Genomic DNA, 22,667 nt, shown 5'->3' with positions numbered 1-22,667 from the left:
GGTGTGGTGAGGTCAGGGAACCCGGCGAGCAGGCGTTCATACGGGTCCCCGGTGGCAAGTGTGTTCAACAGGCAGAGAGCTCCGCCCCCCCCCCAACCGCCCCAAGTGTGCAGGGGTAAGAGGAAAAAGAGAGGGCATCGATCAAGCGACAGTTTTTCACATCTACCAACAGACTGAAGGCACAGAGGAAGTCTGCTCCCAGGAGCGGCGTGGACACCGCAGCCATCACAAAACCCCAGCCGAAACGGCGCCCCCCAAAACACAACTCCACATACCTGGTGCCGTAAGTACGTATGGGCGTACCGTTCGCTGCGTCCATCTGGGGCCCGTGTCTGCCGTCCATGGTGTCCACGCCCTGTGCCGCTAGTGTAAACAGCCATATGTACAGTTAGACAGTTACTAACAATCCTACACAGAGCCTCTGATCTCAACACTAACCTTAACCAACTTCGAAAGAGAGCGACTTCAAAAGAGTCGCCAAGCTTAACCAGTTTGTTAGTAACGCGATTGGCGCTGAGAAAAACGTCAGGGGCCAATCAGATCGCGCAAACCGAACGCGGAAGTGCAACTCTGTTAGGGAAAATATACACGCTACCCCACATGGGAACCAGCGAATCAGGGATCTAGGTGAAAAGTCACAAGCGAATACAGGAAGAGAAATTTCCGCGGAATGCATTGGAGTCAATGAGGAAATGGGTTTCTGCAGAGCTTTTTTCTTTCTCACTTTTTGCCAAAATCGCTCCTAATCACTCTGAACGGATTTTTATGAAATTTGGAGATGTACTATACAAGACTTCAGGCTATGGACCCAGTGTGTTTTTTCAGCCAGACCCATTTTTGGGGAAATACTACTTCTGGACTACTAACTACTACAGAAAAACGTGAGTAACAAGTTTTTCTACAACTCAAGTTCAGACCTATTTCAAGTGTCATGGAGAGGGACTCTGTCGGCCACCCGCCCCCTCCGGACGGGTGTCCCCCAGGGCTCGGTCCTAGGACCCCTTCTCTTCTCCCTCTACACTAAATCACTGGGTAACATTATCACGTCTCATGGCTTCTCATATCATTGTTATGCCGATGATACTCAACTCTTCCTCTCCTTCCCTCCCTCAGATATCCACGTCTTTGAGCGGATCTCGGCCTGTCTGTCCGACATCTCCGCCTGGATGACGACCAACCACCTCAAACTGAACCTAAGCAAAACAGAATTGCTCCACCTGCCGGCCAAATCCTCCCCCCTGACCGACCTCTCCATCACAGTCGAGAATGCAGCTGTGACCGCGTCCCCGACCGCCAAGAACCTTGGTGTTGTCCTCGACGACCAGTTGAACTTCTCTGCTCACATCGCAGCGACAACCAGAACCTGCAGATTCCTCCTGAGCAACGTGAGAAGGATACGCCCCTTCCTGACAAAAGAAGCCACCCAACTCCTCGTCCAATCAACAGTCATCTCCCGCCTCGACTACTGCAACGCACTGTTAGCTGGCCTCCCGGCCACTGCCACCAAGCCTCTTCAACTCATTCAAAACGCAGCGGCCCGCCTGATCTCAAACCTACCGAAGTCGGCCCATATCACCCCACTTCTTAGGGACCTGCACTGGCTCCCCATTGCTGCATGTATCCGCTTCAAGGCCCTCGACCTAGCATACCGTGCGGCAAAGGGAACCGCTCCCGCCTACCTCCGGTCAATGGTCTCTAACTACACACCCTCAAGACCCCTACGCTCTGCATCTTCTGGCCACCTCAGACCTACTCCTATCCAAGCTCCCGGAGGGTCATCAAAGAGAAGCCGCCTATTCTCAGTCCTTGCCCCACAATGGTGGAATGAACTACCCATCCCAGTTAGGACAGCCGAATCCCGTCCAATCTTTCGCCGTCGACTAAAGACTCACTTCTTCAACCATTATCTGAAATGATTTATATAAAAAAATAAAAAATAAAAATCTAACCCTGACTAACCTTACTGTCATGCACTTGTCCTAATAAACTAACCTACACTGTAACACGCAACACTTGATGAACATTGTTACTCAGCTGATAGAGTTGTACCCTTCTTGCTGTCTTGTCGTACAGAGCTTGTAAGTCGCTTTGGATAAAAGCGTCAGCTAAATGACTAAATGTAAATGTAAATGTCATTAGCAGTAAAAGTGAATTATCTTTATTGTATCAGAAACTTCAGAATGCCATCGTTCAAAAGAGACCAGGCTCATGCATGTGCTATAAGTATAAAGTATACTATTTTGGTTTGCAAAAAAAGTATGCAGTCCTCAAGTTCAAGTGAAAAAAATTGCCACTTTTGGGGGCGCCAGTTAAGAGGATAAAAGAGATAGAACATATCTATCTATGTTGATCTGCATCTCAAATGATTTAATACATTGCAGACACTTTGTAATAGTTCCACACCGCCGACATGTTTTAGGTTAGTTAACATGCAACAATGACACCAACTCCGCTGAGAATTGGCTCATGTTTTTCGCATCCTCGATTGGTTTTCGCAATCGGCGACTATAGAAAGCATTATCGGAAATTCCCCAATCTCATATTTATACTGAATATCGGCCGATACTGATAGCTGGCCGATCGATCGGGGCATCCCTATCTGAAATTATTAAAGATCCCCTCCACACGTGTTTTTAACACTTTAAAAAGTTTAAATATTGGTATACGTATGTTCTTTTTTATCAAATATGTTCAATAAAAAATTAAAAATAAAAAGGGAAGGTAATTAGAATGCATTACTGTGGTAAAGTAATTCAATGGAATATTCAGGTAATCAGTCATCTGTAACACATTGGAAGTAACTTTCACATCACAACCTTGGATACACTGCATCTATCCGTTGTTATCCTTTGTATCCTCTGTTACTATATATTTACAGACTGAATCTATTTACAGATTATTCCTTTCTTTAACAGTCTTCATTTTGTTTCCATATGCAGTCTTATACATTGTTTTAATTTTCTTCCACTCAAAAGTAGAATTTACTTTACATTCACATTATGTCTTAATTGAGTCTGCATCTTCACATGTTTAGTTCAAAAACAAATAAACTAAATAAATACAATTTCAAATGCACACATAAAATACCCGTACATTTATATTCACATTATGCATATTCCCATATACTGTACACAATAAACACATATTTATAGTTTTCCTATTGCCTCAGAAGCTGTGGTTTTCCACATTCTTTGGAGCTGAAGTATGATAGGAGTCCATCCATTTGATATCAAAAGTGTCCATTCTCATCTGAAGTGTAGCTGAGGTGTAGTGTATCATAACTTGAGCTATAGTTGACCATTCACACTTTCGTATCATCCTGGCTAGACTACTGCAATTCCATTTTCACCTGCCTCAGCAAGTCGTCCCTAAACCATCTACAACTGGTCCAGAACACTGCTGCAAGACTATTGACCAGGTCCAGCAGGTCAACTCACATCACACCCACCCTATATTCCTTACACTATATTCCTTACACTGGTAGTGGCTTCCCATTTAGTTTAGGAATAATTTTAAGGTACTTGATTTCACATAGATCCTGTGTACATCTGCACCTGATTCATCCATAATCACCAGTAGGTCACTTAGGTCTTCTGACCAGGGCTTACTGGCTGTCCCTCACTATCCACTTGAAAGAAAATGTGTGCCACATTGTGGAATGCTCTTCCTATAGGCATACAATCTGCAGTGACACCTTGAAAAAGCAGCTGAAGAATAACTTAACAAACTGGCCTTTGTTTTGTAATTAAGAGTGTTTATTAAGATATTTTTTTCTTATTGTTTGTTTTCTAGTATTTTAGGGTCTTATTTAAAAATATATATATGTTCTTTGTGAAGCACTTTGTGACTCAGCTCTGTGAAAGGTGCTATACTAAATAAATTGCACTTACTCCTATCTTCACTTCATACTCTATCCACTAGATGGAGCCATCCAACCAGTCTGTCTGCTCTGTCTTGATCCCCAAGTCTCATCACTTGAGCTTTCACTTTAATACACAGCAATATAAAACATCACATGCACTTTAGTGAATGGATATCACTATCAACAACTCAGGCACAAGCCTTTACTGTACATGTCAGTAAGCCAGTCTGTCTGTCTTTCTAATTATTGGTCTGTTTATTGGCCTGTGTCTGATCTGTTTGTCTTGTCTTTAAAGTGATTGACCAGTGTTAATCAACTGACCAATTAATGACTCATTCTGTCAACGATTCTCCCTCCAGAATGTGAAGGACGATGGGCAGCATGTCTGGAGACTGAAGCACTTCAACAAACCAGCCTACTGTAACCTGTGTCTTAACATGCTCATTGGACTGGGGAAACAGGGCCTCTGCTGCTCATGTGAGTAAGCCACACGGTGTCGTATCAATATCACCAAAACACACTACAGAGCGACGCCGTATTTCCCTGTATTGCTTTGTATGCGCTTTGTGCCATTTACAAAGGTTACCTGGTAATTCTGCACAGGCAAAACACGACATTTGTCATCTTCCCCACAGTCGGACAAGTATGATTGATCAGTTTCAGCTCTGTGCTATTTTGTCACTTTTGGACGGAGCTAGGCTAGCTGCTCCCTACTGCTTCCAGTCCTTGTGCTAATCTAGACTAGCATGCACCTGGACCTCTCTCTGGGGCTACTGTACACACAGAGAGGAAACTGATCAATGTAATTGTCTGAAATCTGAATGTGGGGAAGGTGGCTTGTAGGCTGTGTGTATTTCCCAAAATGAGTGTTTCTTCAAGAAAAACAACTACATTTTCCAACTGACACCCATGTGTTTTCTAATTAAAATGTTTAATTGACCTATCTCAAACTCATAACTATTGCTTTCCTCAGACAAAAAAAGCAACTGTTGTGTGGTTGGAGGATCAAGAAGAGAGGGCGGAGTTTGAGATAGTCATGAAACTTGCTCACAACACAGAGAAGCATGGACATTTTCACAGTGATGTTTTCACAATATTCACATGGAGGCCGTTTTGCTCTTATGTCAACCTGTGTATGACATTAGACCAAAATGGCCGTCGTGTGAATATTGTCAATTGTTGTTTTTTCCTGCTTCTCCATCTTGCTTCTGTTCAGCTGTGCCACTGAGTTTCTTTTTCTCCCCAGTCTGCAAGTACACGGTCCATGAACGCTGTGTGGCCCGCGCACCGCCATCTTGTATCAAAACCTATGTCAAGTCCAAGAAAAACACAGAGGTGCGTCCAATTGGAGTGTTTACCAATCGGCACGCTTGGATCAGCGATGCTCCATGGGGCTTAGACTGAGGGCTGCTCTCCCTCTAATGGAATTACAACTCGGCCTGCCACTAAGCATTGCTAATTACGAGATAAGCCTGTTTTAAAGACACACCTGATACACGCACGCACGCGCACACACACACACACACACACACACACACACACACACACACACACACACACACACACACACACACACACACACACACACACACACACACACACACACACACACACACACACACACACACACACACACACACACGCACACACACACACACACAGTGAATGTCTGATTTGGCCTTCTTTGAGGTGGCTCTTTCTTTCTTTCTTTTTGTCTTTTTTTTTCACTTTTTCTCCTCTTTTTCTATTTTCTCCCATCCCAATTCCACTGTGCCAATTCTTCCCTCCCCTGTCTTGAACGTTGCTCGCATATGCCCCTCACTGGCCGGTTGTAGGGAGGATAGAAGCCTTGCATCACGTGTCCCCTCCGGTACACAAGGAGGCAGCCTGTCACATCTTTTCACCTGCCAGCGCAAACTCTCATTGGCGAGGTGTAACGTGTGGGAGGCTCACACTACCCCCGCCATTTCCTGTCTCTGCTGTGCAGGCGTCCCCAACCGACCTGTAGGAGTCGCTGTCCACAACGTCCAGATTACCACCCATCGACTTCCACCCGCTGACTCTGCCAATTGAGTTAGTATGATGGCTGGCCCAAGCCGGAGGCAACGCCGACAGCTGGAGTCGAACCCGGTGTCTCTTGCATGGGTGACGAGCGCAATGTCCGCTGCGCCACTCAGCCGCACCTTCTTTTTGTCTTTGTATGTATCTTTTTGGTATAACCAGAGTTGGAAAGAGTAGCCTACTGAAATATATTACTCAAGTAGATGTACTGTTATGTAATTGTAGTAAAAGTAGTAGTGTACTTACGTAGTAGTACCCAAGTAGTAAAAGTACTTGTGCATGTTCTATATCGAACACAATGCTCACCTCTATCCACCCCTGGGTGCTTTCTCTCTTTGCCCCCCCTCTCTCCCTCTCTCGCCCCCTCTCTCTTTCTCTACCTCTCTATTTCTGTCCCTCTTTTTATCTTTCTATCTCTCTGCCTCACTCCCTCTCCCTTTCTCTCTCTTCCCCTCTCTCTTTACCCCTTCTCTCTCTCTCTATCTCCCTCCCTCCTCTCCCCATTTCTCCCCCCCTCTATCTCCCTCGCTGTCCCCTCCTCCCCCCCCCCCCTCTCTTGCTGCAGGTGATGCATCATTTCTGGGTGGAGGGGAACTGTCCCACCAAGTGTGACAAGTGTCACAAAACCGTTAAGTGTTACCAGGGTCTGACTGGACTGCACTGTGTGTGGTGCCAGATCACGGTATGAGGAGAGGCAGCCTCCCCCTTGTTATTTTACCACACACTTTTTTAGTTTTGTCTTTTGACACCTTTGATATCTCACAAGTCATCCTACCAATTTACACCAAACCTCACACGCTTTCAGTTTTCCTTTTTTTTTTTTGCTAATAGAAAATAAAATTGTGTTATTGTTTGTATTTTGGAAATGTATAATCCTCTGCAAATCCGCTCGCAATTGAACACAGTATGTGTGTTATTGACGTGAGTCGGCTGTTAATAGGTTTTGTCGCCTCCTCCAGCTCCATAACAAGTGTGCCTCTCACGTCAAGCCGGAGTGTGACTGTGGGGCCCTGAAGGACCACATCCTGCCCCCCAACAACATCTGCCCCGTGGTTCTGGTGAGCATGCTCCCTGAGTGGTCACTCCACTGAAAAGGGTCTGCAGTGTTCTGGACACTAGCTCATGTACTGTTTAAAGGCCGTATCTGTCATCTAAATGTAAACATGTATGGGTAGCCCCACCAACAAACATTAAAAGAAAGAAAATATATAGGAATGGTCAGAGGCATGACTCTCCATGTAATGCGACCAACACTAGGCAATACAATGACCGACACTAGACAATACAATGACCGACACTAGACAATACAATGACCGACACTAGGCAATACAATGACCGACACTAGGCAATACAATGACCGACACTAGACAATACAATGACCGACACTAGACAATACAATGACCGACACTAGGCAATACAATGACCGACACTAGACAATACAATGACCAACACTAGACAATACAATGACCGACACTAGGCAATACAATGACCGACACTAGGCAATACAATGACCGACACTAGGTAATACAATGACCGACACTAGGCAATACAATGACCAACACTAGGCAATACAATGACCGACACTAGACAATACAATGACCGACACTAGGCAATACAATGACCGACACTAGACAATACAATGACCGACACTAGGCAATACAATGACCGACACTAGGCAATACAATGACCGACACTAGACAATACAATGACCGACACTAGACAATAAAATGACCGACACTAGGAAATACAATGACCGACACTAGACAATACAATGACCGACACTAGACAATACAATGACCGACACTAGACAATACAATGACCGACACTAGGAAATACAATGACCGACACTAGACAATACAATGACCGACACTAGACAATACAATGACCGACACTAGGAAATACAATGACCGACACTAGACAATACAATGACCGACACTAGACAATACAATGACCGACACTAGACAATACAAGTTTTTCATTATATTTACTGTATTTTGTGTCTGCAAAAGCTTTGTTTACATTAGTACTGTTAGTATTGTGTTTCCATACAGTCGTGAACCGATAAACCAGCATGTACCACACACTCACTGTTTGCCCTTTGACCCCAGGAAAGGCAGTCGACGGTGAGGAAAGACTCCAGGTCCAACGCGTCGAGCCGAGGGAAGATGCAGAGAAACAACTCGGTCACGGTGGACGGTCAAGGACTGCAGGTGACTGTCAGGCGTACACTCTTAAAAACCATGTGTCTGAAATAACATGAAATGTGTGGACCCTGAATAAATACATACAGAGACACACAAAAGAGACATACAAAAGAACACACGCTGCGTTAAAATGATTTAATATGCGTTGTGTGTACACACGCATACTGAACTCATACTGAATTATAGTTACGGAATTATATAGACATTTGGGAAGTGATAGTGGGAGAAATAATATCGGAAGTAGCTGCCATGGTCAGATTAGTCCTGTATTAATTATTGTACAGTGAACGCCTTTTTAAAATTTTACAAATATTTGTATTATATAAATCGGCCCTGGAATACATGATATGACCACAGCTGACCTCTCTGGATAATGAGTGGATACAACAACAAAGTCCAGCCCAGCCCCGATCCTCCCTAACTAATATCTGTCAAGTCAGACAGCTACACTGGAGTCAAGTCAGACAGCTACACTGGCGATGGAAGCCTGTCACCGTCTGCGTGGCGACTGCTCGTCTCTCTGCGCTCGTGGTCGGGAGAGAGAGAGAGAGAGACAGAGAGAGAGAGAGAGAGAGAGAAATATGATGAATCTATCCCAGTTACATCCATCCATCTCTGCCGCTCGCCGGCTAACCAGCGTAATAATCAGGATTATTATTTATAATTACAGGAAGTAATGGATCACTCCTGGCTGGACAGGGAGCTCATTAATTCACCCTTGGCCTGCTGGGATAGCAGACAGGGGGAGTTAAGCGCTTCATCTGTGTCAGGGAGCGCACCGGGGCGAGTTGTTGCAGCCCGAGCGGCAGGAAGGACGACTCCAAACAGGGCCCGCTGGATTAGTGCTTGTTTACACTGCGTGTTGGTCGTGGAGCCATGCCTCCAGCACCCCTCTCTCTCTCTCTCTCTCTCTCTCTCTCTCTCTCTCTCTCTCTCTCGCTCTCGCTCTCGCTCTCGCTCTTGCTCTCTCTCTCTCTAGCCACACTTTCACTACCGGTTGCGTTAGGAGCGACTTGGGGGAAGCTTTTCCCTCGTGGACACAGCCCCGGCCCTCTGTCACATGACACAAACATACCTTGCCAATTAGGAAAGAGTGACAAGTAACTATTACAAGTGGGTTATGAAACACTGAGTATCTAGTTGAGCTGTATCAGTTTCATCTGAGATAGATGGGTTTGTTGTTATATTTCATATGGCTTTACGCTCTGCTCTATTGGAACTGTACCTTTAATCATATGCTATCATGAAAACGTTCAACCACGTGCACGCACCTACACCTGCCTGACCACGCCCACATCCGCTCATATAAGTGGGGTCATGGCCATACTACCAGCTCCTTCCCTACTTTCACCACCTGGAAGTCCGTGCTGCAGTGCACCTCTTCAAGTTCAGTGCTGAAGTAGTTAGTTAGTTATAGGAGCTGTGTTGACATTGTCTTTTGTTTTTCCCTCTCTCACTAATTTACGGGAGAAAGAAAGAATAATGTCGTCACCACTGGAGAGTCTAGAGGATTATTCTGACCTCCACCGGCGCTTCACATTCGGGCTTCCTCTGGGCGTAGTGGGGCTTTCCTGCTCCACGTTTGTGGCAGGCAGGTGAGCCTCAGCGGCGCCCGGAGGGGAGTGCGCGTCGCTGGGCAGTTCCCCCGCCAGCGTTGCTCTCCGGCTGTGCACCTGGATACTATTGCCGTAGGAGGCAGTCGGCTGGTCCGACGGTCTCTCTGGTGGGTGGTGTCTTGCGGTGCGGGCTCTCTGCCTCTGCTCGCTCGCGTCAATTGGCGGTGAGCGGCGGGGGCGGATGGTCTAAACGGATGTGTCAGTTGTGCGGGGTCGGCTGCTCAGGCATACGGCCCCGCAGAACAGCTGGCTCCAGGCGAGGATTCCTCCGTTACCTCTCCATCGCGTCCGATACAGCTACAGTAGCTGGCCGTTAGCCTGTAGCTAACCATTAGCTGGTAGCTAACCGTTGGCCTATAGCCAGCCGTTAGCCTGTAGCTGGCTGTTAGCTTGTAGCTAGCCGTTAGCCTGTGGCGTCCGATGGACAATTAGGATTGCATGGAGGGGGCGGGGAGTTCTTGTTTGATGCCCCACGAAGACAGAGCTCTCTCCCCTCGGGCAGAGTGTGCTTTGTTTTCCTGGGAGCCCCGTACTCCGAGTCTGGGTTCAAGTCCCACCTCCAAGACAGGATGCCCTACTGCCATCCGCACTGGACGTTGGCTCCCGCCTATCAGAAAGAGAAAGTGAGTTGAGCCTCCCGCCGCGAGGGATGCGAACGAGACAGAGGAAAGTACGCAAGGGAGTTGTACGTTTTTTGTCCCCGAGCTTAGGGCGACAGCGGCCTGTACAAACGGGGCTCCGCTGTCGACGCCACTGTATCTCTGGCAACGCCGTCCTGTGAGGGAGGCGAGCGTTGTCTGCCCTTTTTTTGGGCTAGGCAGTTGGCTATCTGGAGTGACCAGGCCTGCACTCCAACTTATGCAGCTTCAGTAGCTAGCCGTTAGCTTGTAGCTAGGCGTTAACCTGATAAAGCTAGCAGTTAACCTGTGGCTAACCGTTAGCGATAGCCGCGGGGAGATAGCGGGCCCTGGACACTCTGATTCGGCGTCATCTCTGGCAGAAGATGTCGTCGGCCTGCACCATGGCCGGCCGCAGGATATAGGCAAAACGCCGGAGCAGGACTCCAGCCGCCGCCACTACTGGCCCCGCCAGCAAGAGGCCTCGACACCGGGGAGACCACCATTGTTGCTGCCAGTCGTCCTGCGACCCGGGGGTACAGGTAGGACACATTGGATAGATGATGCGATGCAGTCGAGACTGTTGGTCCTTCTGCTCTGCTCTCTAACAGTAGTGTATATTGGGCCGTTTTGTCTACTTAGTAGACCCCACAATATATCGCCCGCCTAGACACTCACCAATATTTATACAGGAACTCTCTGAACTGATCTCATTATGTGTTACCGGATACGATAAGGTGATCCTAAATGGAGACCTGAACATCCACTTTAATAAGAAAACAGACTCCCGAACTATAGAACTCAGAAATCTGCTGGATAGCTTTGATCTAACACAGCATATAACAAATGCAACTCACAGGCTTGGAAATACACTAGACCTAGTCATAACAACAACTGGGCTAAGCATAAAAAAATGCTCAATAACTGAATTACCTCTCTCCGACCATCACTGTATATTCTTTGATACACAAATAACCCTTTCTAAAACAAAAAAAGAAATCACAGTTCAAAAAAGGCTCCTAAATGATAAGGCTGAATCAAAGTTCATTAATCTTATCAGACTACATGAACCATATAATCATAAACAGCTCTTTAAATAAAATGGTAGAAAGTAATCTGTATTAAACTCTGTCGCCCCACTAAAAACTAAAAAGAAGAAAACCAGAGCCTCGCCCTGGTTGAACTATAATGCGGTCAACAAAGAAAAAAGGAAATGCTGTGCGGCAGAGCGAAAATGGAGAAAAACAAAAACCACCATATGCTGTGATATATACAAAGATGCTTTAACTGCCTACAACAAAACCATCCGCTTAGCAAGGAAAGACTACTTCTCTAAAATCATTACAGAAAACGCTGGAAACTCTAGAATCCTTGTCCTTGAAACCTTGTCGGTTTCTCAGACCAGGTACTAAGCTGGTTTAAAACATACATCAGAGGGAGGAAATTCTATGTTAAACTAGGAGACCACATGTCTGAGATATATGACAACAACTATGGAGTTGCACAAGGGAGTTGCTTAGGTCCTTTAGTCTTCTCCCTTTACATGTTACCGCTGGGTGATATCATCAGAGAACATAATGTAGGTTTCCATAGCTATGCGGATGACACACAATTGTACATATCTGCTGAACCAAATGATACAGCGATTAACTCCATTACAGACTGCTTACTGGCAATAAATAAATGGATGAGTAAGAACTTCCTGAAACTAAACGAGAACAAAACTGAAATTCTAATTATCGGCCCCAAAACAAAAAAAGAAACGTTAATAAAGAACCTGGGAGGACCCCTTGGATAAAATCTTAGGTCACTAGTCTCGGGGTTATCATAGATTCAGAACTGAACTTCAATTCTCATATTAACAAAGTGACAAAAACATCGTTCTTCCATCTCAGAAATATAGCAAAAGTACGACCATTTATTAATCAAAACGATGCTGAGAAGCTAATTCATGCATTCATATCTAGCCAGTTTTGCACTTTTCACAGGTCTCCCTAAGAAAACCACAGGGAGGCTTCAGCTTATCCAAAACTCTGCAGCCCGACTGCTAACTAGGACCAAAAGGAGAGAGCACATTAGCCCAGTCTTAGCTGCTTTACACTGGCTTCCTGTAACATTTAGAATTGACTTTAAGGTCCTTCTCCTTACATGCAAAGCTCTAAATGGACAGGGACCTAGCTACATCACCAACACTCTAATAAATTACAGGCCAGCAAGAACACTGCGATCATCAACTGCTGGACTACTAGAGGCTCCCAGAAACAGTCAAAAAAGGATCGGTAATGCAGCCTTTATCAACTATGCCCCAAAACTATGGAATAAACTACCCCAAAACATCAGAGAAGCAAACTCACTAGATATCTTCAAAAGACAGCTTAAAACCTACTTCTTTGCTCAGGCATTTAAATGAAAATTCCTATCAAACTCATGTGTCGATTCTATGCAAATTTTATCTCGCTATCTCCTCCCTCCTCTCTGCCGAGACAACTCACATCTCCACTCCCCAGACTGTCGAGGTCGTCCTTACCCCCCCCCCCCCCACACTCTCAAGTGTGCTGGAGATAAGAACAGAACATGGCATTCCTCCTACACGCGTTGCATTCGCCCCCAACCCCCCTCACCCCCGGCCCTGCTGATATGAATTTAAGACTGTGTGCCATTATTACTACCAAATGTAATAATTGTGAAAGCCCCTTGAATATTGAATATTACTATAATGAAGAGCACTGCTCTGTTGTAATCCAAAATTAAACAATTTTATATGTTAAATACCCTGTTGTATGTCGGCTCCATTTTATAATTCAAAATTGAACTATTTTATCACACTTTTTACTTCTTACTGATGCACTGCTCTGTTGTATGTTAAATACCCTGTTGTATGTCCGTTCTATTTTATAATTGTTAGACTATTTTTAAACCGAATCATTTTAAACTATTTTTATTATGTGTATTACTGAATGAAACTGTAAACAGAGAACCTATTGGGATGCTAGATCCTAATGTGAAACACTGTGATTTACCTCTATCTTTTTCATGCTCGCTTATGCCTGTATTTTTTACTGTTGTGAAACACTTTGAACTGCAACTTCTGTATGAAAAGTGATATACAAATAAAGTTATTATTATTAATAGAGCAGAGCGTAAAGCCATATGAAATATAACAAAGGTTATCCTATAACCCTAGTTATATGAATATGGCGAGCGCTCTGCTCTGACTCACTGAGGACCCCATGTGTCTTCCGTTTCGGCGGTGAAAGACTGAGGAAGGAGCTGGTAGTATGGCCATGACCCCGCTTATATGTGAGCGGATGTGGGCGTGGTCAGGCTGGTGTAGGTGCGTGCACGTGGTTGAAAGTTTTCATGATAGCATATGATTAAAGGGACAGTTCCAATAGAGCAGAGCGCTCGCCATATTCATATAACTAGGGTTATAGGATAACCTTTGTTATCAGTTGTTGAAGTACAGTATGTGATTTCCTATGATGATGGAAAAAAGTTAAAGTGAAATGTATTTCGTATTTTTTTGTTGTTTTAATATAAAAAACATATAATAATGTTTATGGATGTTATACAAAAACATTCCACTGACATACAATACAAATAACCAATATTTTTGTTTTGACATCTGTCTCTCTTTCAGATCACAACAATAGAGGGCACTCATCCTCTGCTAGTGTTTGTCAACCCAAAGAGCGGGGGGAAGCAGGGAGAGAGGTAACACCACAATCTATATCTCAACATACTATGAGAGCGGGGGGAAGCAGGGAGAGAGGTAACACCACAATCTATATCTCAACATACTATGAGAGCGGGGGGAAGCAGGGAGAGAGGTAACACCACAATCTATATCTCAACATACTACAAGAGTGGGGGGAAGCAGGGAGAGAGGTAACACCACAATCTATCTCAACACAAGAGCGGGGGGAAGCAGGGAGAGAGGTAACACCACAATCTATATCTCAACATACTACAAGAGTGGGGGGAAGCAGGGAGAGAGGTAACACCACAATCTATCTCAACATACTACGAGAGCGGGGGGAAGCAGGGAGAGAGGTAACACCACAATCTATATCTCAACATACTACGAGAGCGGGGGGGAGCAAGGAGAGAGTTAACAACAACACAATCACATTACGAGAGTGGGGGGGAAGCAGGGAGAGAGGTAACAACACAATCTCTCAACACGAGAGCGGGGGGAAGCAGGGAGAGAGGTAACAACACAATCTATATCTCAACACATTACAAGAGTGGGGGGGAAGCAGGGAGAGAGGTAACAACACAATCTATCTCAACACGAGAGCGGGGGGAAGCAGGGAGAGAGGTAACAACACAATCTATCTCAACACGAGAGCGGGGGGAAGCAGGGAGAGAGGTAACAACACAATCTATCTCAACACATTACAAGAGTGGGGGGAAGCAGGGAGAGAGGTAACAACACAATCTATCTCAACACATTACAAGAGTGGGGGGAAGCAGGGAGAGAGGTAACAACACAATCTATTGGTACATACAACAAAAGGCACCCTAAAGTCCTCCTTTTCAGTTTGAGTGAGAGAGAGAGCAGCAATGGCAGCATGCATGGCCCCTGGTTTCCAAGTGCTTGAGGCTTACATACTCAAATAAAAACACAATAACATTAAGCGAATGCACCAGCCACCTCAACAGTAGGCTGGCGCCCCTTCTGACGCCCTCTTCCTTGCTGTCATGTCCCTGGCTGACATGTCGCGCCAGTCGATTCCCCCGTCTTTAACCCAGGGGCTAATTGGGTTATTACTGAAACATATTCATTCACTCCTCCTTATTACTCCGGCCCTCATTTGTTTAAATTATGAGATCAAAATATGACTTGAGCCAGTTGATGTAATGAAATTGAAATTAAAATGAATTAGTCTTTCTAATGGGTTCTCTCCTTAAGGGGACTTTCTGTATGTCCCACCCCATAGCTGCCCAGTCCACTGCATTGTCATGCTGAGATTGAGTGTCCGCAATGTTGATACCTCTGATGTAATGGGATGATTGTGTACATAACGTTATTAATGTCTGTAGATAGGCCTACCCGTTGACTCCTGGAGATGTATATAAAACCAAATTCCTATGCTTAGACTTGTGATACTATCACTTATCTCTTTATTTAATCATAGCATATCATACATCATTTTATTATCTTGTTTTATTTATTATTTCTTTTTTCCCCTTATTTGCCTTGGTCTCTTCCAGTATATCAAAGCAGGGTAGCCGGACCAGCACTCACAGGTTCAATGTTTTTTAATGGCAGCCTGTATCAAAAGCAGACATGTTTCGGACAATGTCCTTCTTCAGTGGTACAGGCTGCCATTAAAAAACATTGAACCTGTGAGTGCTGGTCCGGCTACCCTGCTTTGATATACTGAACTTTATGGGATTACAGCACCCAGTGTGAGAACTTGTGAGCGCGGTCTAACTTGACTACCTTGGTCTCTTCCAGCCATGGCCGTGTAATAATGTAATTTCTCAGCTGTGGAGAATAATGTTTTCTCGTATCTCTTATTATTATGTTATATGTTAGCTCTCTATATGATTTTTGAATCATGTGCACATTTCTTTTTATTATTCTAATGTTTTAGTGGTATTGATGTTGAAAGGATTGTTAAAAGGAAATTACAGCTCAGTGAAAGGCAACAATATATATTTTTTTTATTTTCATAATTTCACATTCTCCCTTCTCTCCACTCTTATCACATTCTCCCGTTTCTCCACTCTATCATATTATACCCTTTCTCCACTCTATCATATTATACCCTTTCTCCACTCTATCACATTTTCCCTTTTCTCCACTCTCTATCTCATTCTCCCTTTTCTCCGATCTCTAACACATTCTCCCTTTTCTCCACCCTATCGCATTCTCCTTTTTCTCTGCTCTCTATCGCATTCTCTCTTTTCTCCGCTCTATCGCTTTCTCCCTTTTCTCCATACTCTATTGCATTTTCCCCTTTCCCCCGCTCTCTATCACACTCTCCGTTCTCCCTCCAGGATTTTCAGAAAGTTCCAGTACCTTTTGAACCCGAGACAAGTGTACAACCTAGCCAAGAATGGACCCATACAAGGGTGAGTTCTGCTTCTGGCTGAGTGGTTCATACTAAAACTAGACATTAAAGGCCCAATCAGTGATCCAAACATAAACAAATGGGTAGGAAATTGTAAAGATACAAAAATAAAATAGACACTTTTGAATTCTCTAGTTGACTGACTAAGCTCTATTTTCAAGGACTAACATGTACACAGGTAAATATGACCTTTTATCATATCTTCTGATTGTATGGCTGTAAATGGTTTGTTTACGTGGGTAATGTTTGTAAATATTAGAATAGGGGCGGCCAGGTGGTGCAGTGGCAGGCCATGTGAGCGGCGCGGTGCGTGAGCGGCGCGGGGAGCGGGCGGTTTTGACGTGAGCGACGGAGTGGGTTTTAAAATGGGTCGGCGCGACGTCCGGAGCGAGAGTTCTCCTCCGCTCCAATCCACTCCGGGCCGCTCACAGTGGTTTAACACTGATGTAATATACATGTAGTACAATGCCAAAGCAACAGATGGCGATGTACAAACATGAAGGCCATTTTCAACCAATGAGAAGGGTGAACCGTCACTCACATCCTGTTAGAAAAAGTATATGACGCCATTGTTGTCGTTAGCTTACATGCTAACGTTAATGGCAGCGACCATAGCATTGTGGCTAGGCTAGCTATCATCGCTTAGTAGAGCTATAAACACGTTATTTAACATTGCAGAATGGGTACAATTACAATACGGCTCAATACAAACAATTGTTAAGGGGCCCAGGGGGTGTAGACTGTTGTAGTTTGGTCAAATCAAGCAAATTTACATCATGCTACAAAAAAAATAAAAAAATCTGCAGAGCGATGTGGAGCGGGGACCGGGGAGCGCTCGATTCAAGATGAGCGGTGAGCGAGCGGAGAGCGACTTGGGGGCGATTAGCGGAGCGGAACAAGCCGTCTAGAGCGAAGAGCGGATTTCTCGCCCGCGCCAATCCGCTCACGGACCCTGTGCAGTGGGCAAGGCACTCACCACCAATGCTGGAGACTCTGGGTCCGCGTGTTCGATCCCAGCTCTCCACATTGTTTTCAGTTTGGCTGGTCGTCCGTACTAATACAATTGGCAGTATTAGAGGGTGAGAAAGCTGATGGGTGGGTCCTGGGCGTTGTAAACAGAAAAATACTCCTACAGTTCGGTCGGGGCGCCTGCTCAGCGAAGGAAGGATCTGGAGGGAGGTAGTGTGACCTTCCACACGTTACACTCTCCCAGTGAGAATCTGAGCTTCCAAGCTGGCTGCCGGCTGGCTGCGCATGTGTCGGAGGATAGCATGTGATAGTCTCCGGCCTCCCGGACCAACAGTAGGGGGGGTGCGCAACAACCAGGAAGGGGGTTGGGAATTGGCATAACGATGGGATGGGAGAAAAATCGGAAAAAGAGGAGGGGAAAAAATATAGTAAAAAAAATAAAATAAAAAAAAAGAATCTAATAGTTCAACAGATCTAGCTACTAGGGGTGGAACGGTACACATTCTAACCGTACACCGTTCGGTATGACCTCCACGGTTCAGGGCATGTGTGTATTGTTCGGTTATAACGTTAGCCGCAAGCTAGGCTAACGTTAAATTAGCTAACCGTGTAAAACACAGCGAAGTGACTCCACGACACCAGTTCCATTGGTGGGGAAGGGGGGGGGGGGGTATATTGACGAGGCTTGACAACAGGTTCAAAGATAACATCACATTTATTGGCTGTTGGTTTATATTATATCATCAGGGCTTCTCCTTCCAACGCAGTGTTACTTGTTACGAGTGGGGGTAGTGTGGAGAGGAGAGAGAACCCAATACTGCGGACAATGATGATGAGAGGCAGAGACGGCAGGATTCGTGTAGATAATGACTTTTTACTTTAAGTTCACCAAGCACTACACGAAAATAGGACAATAAATTACACAGCCTTGCTGGTACAATAAACAAAAGACTTTGAGAACAAACAAAAGAAAGAAAACGGCGCAGTCGTGCTGGCACTAGAAAAATAAACTGGAGAAAAACGTAAAACAAACAGGCAACATCAAACACTACACTTACTAGAATCAACCAAAGGAGAGCAACAACGTGGACAGGAAACAGGGAACTGGAGGTAATGACGCCACGACGAGGAGAGGGAGACACATATATACCTGACTAATTAAGATTGGCAACACCTGGCCAGGCCAGTCTAAAACACATATTACCCAACTAAACACATAAGCAAAGATTACAACAACACCAGACAGGGGAGAACATCACACCAGGGAAGGGAACGACAACAATGACAACACACATAGAATTACATTACTCACACTGTTAATTACATTAATTACATCTATCAAAATAGGCCAAATGATCGCCTGCATCATCTGATGATGTCCACTAGGTGGCGGCATGATACCACCGAAAGGAGGTAGAGAATGTCCAGTGTTATTGTTCTTCTTAACCCAGGCCCCAGAGGACCTGGGGTCGTTACAGTTACTGTTGACTATTTACTTCCTTGTGTGACGTCACTTCAAATACGGCATCCAAGACACTCAAAAAGCAAAAGCGATTTGAGTCGATTAGGTACAATGCAGTGAAAAGCGGCATAAGAGAATACTTCATAATGTTTCATGCAATTAAAAAGTAAATATATATTTAGTACACATGATTTATTTATTTTAAATAACACAGTGACTTTTCCTTTTTGATAAGAAAGTATAGTGCAGGGGGGCTCCAGTAGCTCACCGCATATCTCGGCGCTATTTCTGCGTCGGGGAAAACCGTGCTTCGTCACGGATCTGGTGGACTCCGAGTTCGATTCCCGGACCCGCCGTCATTTGCCAGAATGTCTTCCCCTGCTCTATATCCCGTTTCACCCTGTATCTGTCGGTCATGCTTGACCAGAAAAGCGATAAACGCTAAAAAAGAAAGTTTGGAAAAAAGAAAGTATAGTGCTGGTTGAGCATATGCATACTTTATGTTGATGGTCTTGTTGTTTCAAGTTTTCAAGTTCAAGTTTCTTTAATAGTTGTCATACAGAAGTACAGAATACTTTTATACAAAATGCTTCTTACTGTTGCGCTCCAGAGACTGTGCAAGACAAGATAAGTATGAAATAAAATAACATAGTAAAATTAGAAGTAAAAAAATTAGGTCACAGTGTTCAGTTTAGACATATGTACAATGTTCGATGCAGAATAGACGTAGTTACCATACAATATACAATACTGTGCAGTGTACTAATATACAATACTATATAGTGCAAGGCAGAAATGGAGAAATGGGACGAGGTGCAATTTAGGTACAATTCACAGTAGGTGTACGAGTTGTAGTGCAAATCCTTTATCAATAAATATAAAGTGTAAGTGTGTTTGTGTGATCTAAAGTGTGGAGAGTGGGTGCTGCAGTGTGTTGTTTGTTTGAGTGAGTGTGTGCGTGTGGGTGTGTGTGCTGTGTGCATTTGATGGTTGTTGCATAGTGATTATTGTTCGTTTAGCAGCCTGATGGCCTGGGGATAGAAGCTTCTTCTGAGTCTTTCTGTGCTCGCCTTAAGACTCCGGTATCGCTTGCCTGACCGCAGCAGTTCAAAGAGGCAGTTGTTCGGGTGGCTCGAGTCCTTAATAATTCTCTTAGCCTTCCCCTTGCACCGCTTGTTGTAAATGTTCTGGAGGGTGGGAAGCCCCCCTCCAATTGTGCGTTCGGCTGAACGTGTCACTCTTTGTAGTCTGCTACGGTCTTGTGCAGTGCTATTCCCAAACCAGGAGGTGATGTTGCCGGTCAGGATGCTCTCTATTGTACATGAGTAGAAGTTCCTAAGGATCTTCTGACTGACTTGGAACTTCCTTAGGCGCCTGAGGAAGTAGAGGCGTTGTCGTGCCTTCTTCACAACACTGTCAATGTGTGTGGTCCATGTCAAGTCCTCGGATATGTGGGCTCCGAGGTACTTGAAACTGTTCACTCTCTCAACCGGTGCCCCGTCGATGCTGAGGGGGCTGTAGTCCTTGACCCCCGACCTGTTGATGAGCTATAATGTGGCCACAAAAATAGAAAGGTTTAATTATTTTGTTTGTTTGCACTAAGTTAATACTTTGACAAATGTTGCCTATATTTTTCAGTCAGTTTGGTCTTTGTGTGCCAAACATTATTAAAGGTAAACTTTTTTTTTTTACCAAATAAATGAGAAGCATGTTTAAATCAGCAATGCCTCCCCTCTCTCTCCTAGCTCTAACCGTCACTGTCAAAATAATGTGCCTGATGTCAAACTGCCTCATTCTTTCAGTTTTTGCATGACTACGTCCTTGAGAATAACTGAAAAGTTGGATTATTTTTAGGCTATACACTATATCTTATGCTGATGTATGGTATATTTATGTTAAATTTCTTTAAAATAAAAAACAACGTATACCGAACCGAACCAAAAACCGTGACACCAAAATTGTGATACGAACCGAACCGTAGGTTTTGTGAACCGTTCCACCCTAGCTATTCTTCAAAAATGTATGTGAATATACACCACATTTGTATAGGGTTAAAAAAACAAAACATGGATTGGGTCTTTAAACACTGATTGATTATATTCATGAACTCACACATATCTCCAAATAGAAAACGGTCCTCCACAGATTGGTTTGGTTTGAGAGAAATTGAGAGTGAATGAGTTTGAAATCGTCTTCTGAATGATGTTGACCACAGGACACTCGTTCTATGTGGTGTTGATGCAGCATAGTAAAATTATGAAAATCATTAAAGCAATAGAAGAGAATACTGTCAGGAAAATGTTATCTAGTTTTCAAGGTTGAGAGTTGTTTTTCATACTTAGTACAGTGAATACAGTAGAGAACACTTATATATATATATATGTTATGGTAAATGTGGGAACTGTGTACATTAGGGTGACCATATTTTGATTTCCAAAAAAGAGGACATGCTGGCCCCAGCCTCGAGATACTTAATGATACTTTGCACAATCGAAGCGGGCATGGCCACCTTCATTTCACTATGTCTTGTGTACTGTACTGTATGTGATGAATAAACCTCTTGAATCTTGAATCTCTACTAAAAGTTTACTCAAAGATGCCTTTATTGTTTTAACATATGCTTGGAAACATGCACCCAGAAAAGCGGCCATTCTTTTTTTATACTTGAACTTGAGGACTGCATACTTTTTTTGCAAAGCTTATCTTTATACTGTATGCTTATAACACATGCATAAGCCTGGTCTCTTTTGAAAGATAACATTCTCAAGTTTCATACACAATAAAGAAAAATCACTTTTAGTGCTAATGAGTAACATAGGGCTGAACATGAGTTGAACTTGTGTACTCATGTTTTTGTGTAGTATAGTTGCAATATTCCAAAATAATATATATATTTTTTGTATAAGCTGGAAAACACTGCAAATCCATAGCCTGAAGGGACATGGGCCTGAAGGGACATGAACGTGTGTTGTCGGGCCTTACAAATACATTTGATTTTGATTTGATTATCAATAAGGTAGGATATCTGGAACACACAAACACACTATTTTTTAAATCACATGCCATGAAACTCTGGGACCTGGCTGAATTTAATACTGCACAAATCATGTGTAAAGCACGAAACAATTCACTCCCGGGTAACATCCAAAAATGCTGTTATAGAGAGGGGGGTTACAATTTAGAGGAGAGTCTAACTTCAAGAAACAGGCTGTTCATTCAACAATGTATGTATATTTCAGTTTGTGGAGTGAATATGAGTTGCATAAGATAATAGAGTGTGAAGGTATATTGAATACTGTCTATCTGTATGTCATGTATGTCATATGATGAATTGAAAATGGGGGACCCTGATGTAAACAAGACGAAAGTCTTTCACTGGTCTGCATCCCCTTAACAATTGTGTGTATTGAGCCGTACTGTATTGTACCCATTCTGCAATCTGTTAATAAAGTTTTCAATCAATCAATCAATCAATCAAGGGGGTAGGAATACATACGTTTACACTTCATTCTATACTCCTGCTTGTTTGTTTTTTAATCTGTTTATTACTTGTTTTTTATTATTATTTATTTTCAATTTATGTTCGAAATAAATAAACGCATTCATTCAAGATATTGTGTGAGCAAAAGTATGTTAATTTACTCCCTCGAGTCTGGCCCCGCGCGGATCTTGCAGCTGTGCCCGCACAGTGCAATACTCCAATTCAGCCATTGGCAATTCAGCCATTGGGTGGGTGGCGCTGCTGAGCGGCCCTCACAGCGCGGCCGTCAGCGCGCGGCCCGAGAACGCTGCT

The 22,667-nt window shown here is 44.1% G+C and overlaps 1 protein-coding gene across 3 annotated transcripts in view; it reads left to right on the top strand.

The window, feature by feature from the left end:
* The window catches only part of dgkb (diacylglycerol kinase, beta), a gene marked incomplete at both ends in the record, with an annotated part of 150,330 nt that overhangs the window by 40,801 nt on the left and 86,862 nt on the right, over positions 1-22,667 (top strand). For all 3 annotated transcript variants that reach the window (XM_084337017.1, XM_084337016.1, XM_084337015.1), the window contains 7 exons: positions 4,222-4,339; positions 5,109-5,197; positions 6,489-6,605; positions 6,883-6,981; positions 8,032-8,133; positions 14,001-14,074; positions 16,370-16,444. In XM_084337017.1, coding sequence (XP_084193143.1) covers positions 4,222-4,339; positions 5,109-5,197; positions 6,489-6,605; positions 6,883-6,981; positions 8,032-8,133; positions 14,001-14,074; positions 16,370-16,444 — 674 coding nt within the window. The remainder of the gene's footprint in view (positions 1-4,221; positions 4,340-5,108; positions 5,198-6,488; positions 6,606-6,882; positions 6,982-8,031; positions 8,134-14,000; positions 14,075-16,369; positions 16,445-22,667) is intronic.

The sequence above is a fragment of the Notolepis coatsorum genome (genome assembly GCF_963971535.1).
Source record: "Notolepis coatsorum genome assembly, chromosome: 19".
NCBI classification, from domain to species: domain Eukaryota; kingdom Metazoa; phylum Chordata; class Actinopteri; order Aulopiformes; family Paralepididae; genus Notolepis; species Notolepis coatsorum.
The sequence above is the reverse complement of the archived record's forward strand: the minus strand, read 5'-3'. Positions and strand labels throughout refer to the sequence as shown.